Source organism: Cucurbita maxima, unplaced genomic scaffold (assembly GCF_002738345.1).
Source record: "Cucurbita maxima cultivar Rimu unplaced genomic scaffold, Cmax_1.0 Cma_Scf00043, whole genome shotgun sequence".
Lineage (NCBI taxonomy): Eukaryota > Viridiplantae > Streptophyta > Magnoliopsida > Cucurbitales > Cucurbitaceae > Cucurbita > Cucurbita maxima.
Window position 1 is genome coordinate 1447168 of NW_019272059.1, and position 6740 is coordinate 1453907.

The 6740-nt window shown below is 35.0% G+C and overlaps 3 protein-coding genes across 4 annotated transcripts in view; 1 reads left to right on the forward strand and 2 right to left on the reverse strand.

Annotated features, from left to right (window-relative positions):
- Positions 1-1027: 1027 nt before the first annotated feature.
- LOC111470175 (zinc-finger homeodomain protein 4-like) lies at positions 1028-2727 on the reverse strand. 2 transcript variants are annotated; one of them, XM_023115696.1, is made up of 2 exons: positions 2638-2727; positions 1028-1948 (listed from the first exon to the last, which is right to left on the reverse strand). In XM_023115696.1, exons 1-2 carry the CDS (start codon positions 2648-2650, stop codon positions 1116-1118), a joined length of 846 nt encoding a protein of 281 aa, XP_022971464.1. In that variant the 5' UTR covers positions 2651-2727; the 3' UTR covers positions 1028-1115. The 2 variants fall into 2 exon arrangements, with proteins under 2 accessions (XP_022971464.1, XP_022971463.1); XM_023115695.1 differs by having other exon boundaries at positions 1028-1951.
- Positions 2728-4020: 1293 nt separating this feature from the next.
- LOC111470118 (squamous cell carcinoma antigen recognized by T-cells 3) overlaps positions 4021-6740 on the reverse strand; it is an 11582-nt gene continuing 8862 nt past the window's right edge. The window contains exons 15-16 of the mRNA XM_023115603.1: positions 5886-6000; positions 4021-4499 (exon numbers count right to left, since the gene is read on the reverse strand). Coding sequence (XP_022971371.1) covers positions 4237-4499; positions 5886-6000 — 378 coding nt within the window. The 3' untranslated portion in view covers positions 4021-4236. The remainder of the gene's footprint in view (positions 4500-5885; positions 6001-6740) is intronic.
- The window catches only part of LOC111470119 (auxin-responsive protein SAUR71-like), a 10907-nt gene continuing 10825 nt past the window's right edge, over positions 6659-6740 (forward strand). The window contains exon 1 of the mRNA XM_023115612.1: positions 6659-6681. The gene's annotated coding sequence lies outside the window, so the exon portion shown is untranslated. The remainder of the gene's footprint in view (positions 6682-6740) is intronic.

Here is a 6740-nt window from a genome sequence, read left to right on the forward strand (position 1 = left end):
ATGTGTCAAATTCATCAAATTTGAGTGTTCTTTACAGTTTCGTTATAAAAAATCGAAAGAAAATTAGTTTTTTCACATAATGATTTAATATACTTTCATTATGGTCTTCTTGGCAGGGTTGAGGTTGTGAGGTCTTATAGACATGAGTAAATGTCTTTTTTCTCCCTTGTTTTACACTTAGCACAATCTTTAGTGGATATGGTAAGATATAAACACGAGAAAACAACTTTTTTGAATGAGTTAATGACCCTGTCTCGAGGAGGAAAAAAAGTGTCAATGTTAACATGTATGAAAAATGACTAAAAAATGGCCAGAAATTGAAAGTGTTTAAATTTCGTATTTTAACTAAAGATATGTGTGAAATTCATAAAATTTGAGTGTTCCTTATAGTTTTGATGAAAAATATCGAAAGTGGGTGTGAGATTTTATAGACATGAGTAAATCTTTTTTTTCTTCCTTATTTTACACTTAGGATTATCTTTAGTGGATATAGTAAGATATTAAATCTGGAAAATTTTAGTGGATATAATAAGATACTAAAATCAGAAAACAAATTTTCTGAGCGAATGACCCTCGTTTTGGTGAGGAAGAAGTGCACTTTTAGTTTTGGATGGTGTTGTGAAATGGAAGAAGGGTGAGGTGTGGAATGGAATTAATAGTGTGTGGTAGATGGAAGGAATTAATGTGTCCCCATTGGAAGCTCCTCTTTAATGCTCTTTAGCCCCCCCACCCCCCCATCTCTTCCCCATCCTTTTTTTTTTTTTTTTGTACACTGAAATAAAAAAAAATAATGATAATGATAATAATAACTCTTTTCACGTGAAATTTCCCACCGAAATAACATCCTAACATTCAATCTTATGGATTTGTTTTCAGGAATGAATTTGGGTTTTCTTTTTGGTCTTTATTGGCATTCCCATATTTTAGGAATCTTATCATACATATTATTACTTTTTTTTCTTTTAATTAGTGGGTCAATTAAGTGCTTCAGAATCTTCACTCCAATAACTCCAAATTTAAATATCGCAACTTTGATCATCATTAGCCAATAATAGTAATAATTATATGATTGAATCTGAGTTAAAAGAAAAAGAAAAAGAAAAGAAGAAATTGAATTAATCCAAGGGAGTGGGAGAATGGGAAGGGGAAGTAGTTTCCTTGGTGCCAAGATTGTGCTTGTTGTTATGCATCCAAACCTTAAGAACTCTCCTCTTCACTCCAATCTCTTCACACAATTGCTGCACCACACTCTCCTCTTCCTTCAGAATCTTCCATCCAACTTTCTCTGCAAACCTCAGCATCCTCTCCTTCTGCTCCCCCGTGAACTTCGTTCGGAATCGCTTCTTATTCATCATTTGCCCCGAGTACGCCCTCACCCCTGCTGCCTCCTCCTGCTCCTCCCCGCCCCCGCCCCCGCCAAGCATGTTGTACGACATTATCATGTGGTGGGGTTGTACTGTCATTGCTCTGGATGATAGGAACCCAGCCCCCGCCGCAGTTGGGTAGGCGAACGTGGTGGTCTTAGGCATGGCGATCATGTTCTTACCGCCAACGAGAAGCTTGTGGCCGAGGAGGGGGTGGTCGATCTCTTTTCGATGGAAGTTTCTATGGCAGTTGCACGCGGAGCATGTGAGTGCTTCAATAGAGCCTTCTTCTCCACTAGGCATGAACTCGCCGCAGCCATCCGTGGCATTTCCTCCCATGGAGGCAGCATGGTTTTTGAGGCACTCTTTGTATTTGACATGCTTCTTGTTATTGTTGCTGTTGTTATTACGGTGGAGATCTATTTCCATGTGGAAGGGTGGGAGTGGATTGCCGCCATTGACCGCAGATGTGGCGGCAATGATGTGGTTGCAGGTGGCGGAGGGGTCATGGTGGTGGTGGCCGCCATAGCGAGCATTTAAAGGGATGGGAATGGGAGGATGTTGAGTAGTCTGCTCCATTATGACTACTAATGGAGAGGGTTTATTTAGGAGAAGAACAAAGAAGAGAGAGCTATGGTTATGAAGATATGGTGAAGGAAGGCAGTTCTAAATAGGTAAGAGTTTATAGTCATACACACAACTAGGAGCTTTTCTTTTCTTTATTTTTTTTATGAAAAAAAAAAAAAAAGGAAAGCAAAGTGGAGAACACAACACAAGACAAGGATGTAATGAGCTAATTAATTAGAAGAAAAACAAGAAGAAGAAAACCAGACATGAGGTGAGAAGAGGGATAAAAAGAAAGGATGAGATGAGGAAGTTTTTTGAAGCAAACCTCAACACATTCATTCACATCTTCACAAATTACCAATATAATATTATATATGTATTGAAACCCTCTTTAATCTCATTTATTTATACGTTTAATTATGTATTCTCGAGCCTTTGACCTAGAAAGAAAGGACCATACCTCGTCTCCTCCCCTTGCCTCAACTACATTTACCAATTTCAAACACTAAAAAAATATAAAAAGCTATAAAAAGTTCTTTCTTTTGTGGTTTCTTCTAGAGAAGATTACATTAATATTCAAATTCACTTTATTCTTTTATTATCCATTGGTTGCCTTTTAAATATTCCACCCCCAAACAATGTTAACTACACGCATAAAGATGATAGATATTCTTTCCAAAATTTATTGTTATATATAAGTGCTTACCTTTGATTTTCATCGCTTCATAATTGTTGAGATTTGGACACCTGACTTTAAGAGAAAGACAGAAATAATGTCTCGATTAAGGAGTTTTGTGAGAGGCTAAATGAGGTGGGTGGGTGGCCATACAAAATTGTTCTAATAAGTAGATGTTGTTTGATGGGTCTATTTTGAATCTTATACTTTTCTTTCCTAATAATCTAAGGTGTTGTGTCTCTCCCAACTTTTCCACACTAATCTCTCCCTCTCCCAATTCTCTTTAAGGATATCCCATTACTTTCTTCCAATCATGCATTATTCTCTGCTCTTCTACTAATTACTTGTGCAACAAAAACTATATCATCTTCTTGAAGCAATCTTCAAGCAAACCCAACTAGTTAATATCCATCTCTAGTTCCCATTTCTCTCATGTTATATAATAATATAAAGAACTCCCTCTTTTTGAGTTCAAACCTTCCAATTGCGGTCCAAAATTAGGAAAACCTATGTGATTTCATGCGTTGATAAAAGCAAATAGCAATGCATTATTCCATTGAAAAAGCAAAAAGAAAGAGAGGAATGCATATGCATATCAAGGGAACATTCTCTGTTGAATATGGGCTTTGGTTAAAGAGCTATAAGCCACGTGAGTACATCCAATTAGCTTCACCTAACTCTCCATTCTTGGAGATTCAAAGCATCCAAATGGGCCATTATTACTCATTTTGCCCATTTGCCTAAAGTAAAAGACTACCTTTCCTTTTACTTGTTTTTCCTTTAGTATATATTCTCAAATCCATACCCTTTTTCTTGATATGCAGGAAACAAATTCAAACAATGAAGCTTTGGATAATGCATTTAAGAGTTAATCTACTCATTTGCTTAAGGATGAGTTTGGAATTCCTTTTGACAGAGTGACAATGATTTTGAACAATCAAAATTTTCTTTTCAAATTGTTTATAGTATTTGGTTGTATGGTCCACAAAGATAATTTGAACATTCTAAAAAAGCACTTTAAAGTGCTTTTAAAAGGTGTGCTCTGCTTGAACATGCTTTTTAAGTCATTCTGGACCCATTTTACATGTGTATATCTATTTACAATCAATCATATAAAAATGATAATTAAGAAAAAGTACCTTGTATTCTATCTTCCCCTCTTGAAGGCTATTTTGGTAATCAGCTTTGTTTCTTAAACTTGAACGTCATGCAGTCTTTATTACATCTTGAATGCTATTCTGAATGTTAAGCCAAATTTGAAAAGCAGAAACAAGATATGAGTTCTCTCATTAGTGGATGGATTTGGATAGATTTCAAAAAATAAAAGTGTAATAAAATATAAAGAACATTAGAAGAGATTGTTATTCTACAAACCTTATCCACCATCCAGTTAACTGCTGGTTCTTATAAATAAGCTGAAAATAAATCTTAAATAGAAGAAATCTCAACTGACTATATACAACAGATCCAATTCAAAGGATACCATGGTATGCCAAAACTATCTCTACATCACAGTAAGATATTAATTTCATTTTAAAACAAAAATCCTCTTGAGGTATGGTGATATCAGGAGAAACTCTAATCTATGTCAGAATCTTTAGTCCATACTAATTCTTACAACAAAAGGCTTCAGCCTTTAAAATACAGTTTCCTGAATTCATCATTGGTTTTTGGCTTCTCATCCTCTTGTTCTGCGGTCCTTGGTTTATCTGCTGTCCAACCAAGTGCTCTCACATTCCTAGGCACGGCGAACGTGTTCTTTCCCTTAAGCTCAACTTTGTTCCCTCCGTCCCTCTCAGCAGGTGGTTGCTCATTGGCTTTCCGAGGCTTTGCAGAACTTACTGACTCGGATGTCTTGCCTCCACTAGCTCGATCCGTAGTGTGGCCTCCCCCTACAAGTGAAGGTAATCAGAGACAGAATTCTTAGCTTTTGTCTCATTCAGAGGGATGCCAAACTTTGTGATATTACATAATGACAATAATAAAGCTGATGAGAGACAGCACAACAGTATCCCAAATGTCATTACAATCTACCTGACCTAAGCGTTTAGTTTAGTCGTGATCCGACATTTCAGAGAACCATATTATACTGTTACTATGATTGAAGTTATCAATAAAACATTCCATATGATTCCCACAAACAGCATACAGATTAGATCATGATAAAGCTGTAAATTTCCTATGACAATATCCCGAATGTGCAATAGAGTTCTAGCTGGCATGCAAATGAGTTCTGACCATGAGACTGATAGATGACGCATTCAATGTAGGGGTGAATCCATCATTATCCATAGCAGAATGCATCCAAACTTTGAGTAAATATGAACAGAAAGGTACTTTCTTTATTCAAATAGAAAGGTTGTGAACATAATATAATTTTTCTAATTTGATAACAGTGCATGCTCTACTAATCAAACAACTGAAACATACAAATCCTCAGTCTCAGTATGAGCCAGCAGTAAGATACCATTTTCAGAAGCAAAAAGTTCGGCTAATGGGTTGCAAATTGAACCACTTATCCAAAAATAATTCAGTGCAGATAAATTGAACCATTTTCTAATTTAAGTGACGAGGTTGTTGCATGAGAAATTTACTCTAAGCTCAAGTGATTTTAAGTCATGGCCTCTGATAATTTCGAAGCTGATGTAGTGTTGTTATAGATAATACTGTAATTTTCTTTTAGTTGAATATTTTGGTGGTAGTGAATTTAACTGAGTAGTGTTTGCTATCCCCTATAAATAAGGGATTTGTTTTTGTTTGCACACATCATTAATATCAATTTCATTTGTAAATAAAATTTCCCTTTTGAGGATTTTTGGGGAACGCTTAGGATGCATCATTAATATCAATTATTCTCTATACATAAAAAATCAGGCTTTGAATTAAAGCATCATTGATGGTAATTCCATTTGTTAATAAAGATTTTCCCCTTAACGATTTCTGGAGTATTTAGGCGACAACATAATCCAATATTTAACTATTGACAAGCATACCCACATATTTAACTATTGCCGAGCATTTTTCCAGATAAAATGGATATAAGATTTTCCAATAGCTAAAGGTAAACAAGCATATATTTCCATTCCATTTTTTTGTTCTGAGAAAAACCCTCATATCATATGCTTCTCCCACCCTTTTTGAATAATTTTAAGGCATGTCTTTAAGACTTTTAGGCTTTTTACCAAGTGTACCACATTTTGTTAGATTGTTCTAACTATTTGATTGTATGTTATCTAATTTTCATCTTTATTCATTTATTTATCGTTACTTTGTTATACCTTTCTTAGGATCTGACCGTGCAATGCTTATCTTTTTCCCAAGCAACAACTGCTTGTTTTTTGCAACTGCAGCATTGAGATGCGCATCATCAGAGAAATCTACATAAGCAAGTCCCTACAAATAAGAATTCTATCCATCAGTACTACAACAAAAAATCATGCCATCAGTTTACAACCTGTAAGGAGGTTAAAGCTCAATCAAAATACTCTTAAAAATGCACATGAACAAGTTAGTGTACTACCTACAGAACAGAAATACATAAAATTACATCCAAAAATAAGAAGTACAATCACAAGTTTAGCAGGGAAAGCTGAAAAAGTGTACTAGACTTCAGATTCTACAAAAAGTAAAAATAATAGGTCACATTAAGCAGAGAAAGAAGAGTAACAAAATAGTCCACGTCCATAAATCATCGTGGACATTTACTATGAGTAATACTTCCTCAATGAGAGGAATGGTTACCATGAATTCATTTGTCTACCGAAAATCAATGTTTTACCGATATGAGTTTCCCCTTCGTTTCATGATTTTTCATTTCTAACTCTCTTTCTTTTGTTTCTTTCAATTTTGGTCACGGTATTATGCCTAAAAAGTAAACACGGGATAATAAAGAGTATACGTTGATCCACCTTCACTAACACAATTTCTTGAATTAGACATCAACTAATATAAACAAAGGCGCTAATAGTGCTTTCATCCTATCTATTGAAAACAAAAGCATAAAAGTCGCTAACAGGCAGGGTAGTTGACTTGCTCTTCCTACTCCCGTATGTTTTTCTTTCTTTCTTTCTTTCTTTTTTTTTTTTTTTTTTTTTTTTTTTTTTTTTTTTTTTTTTTTTTTTTTTTTTTTTTTT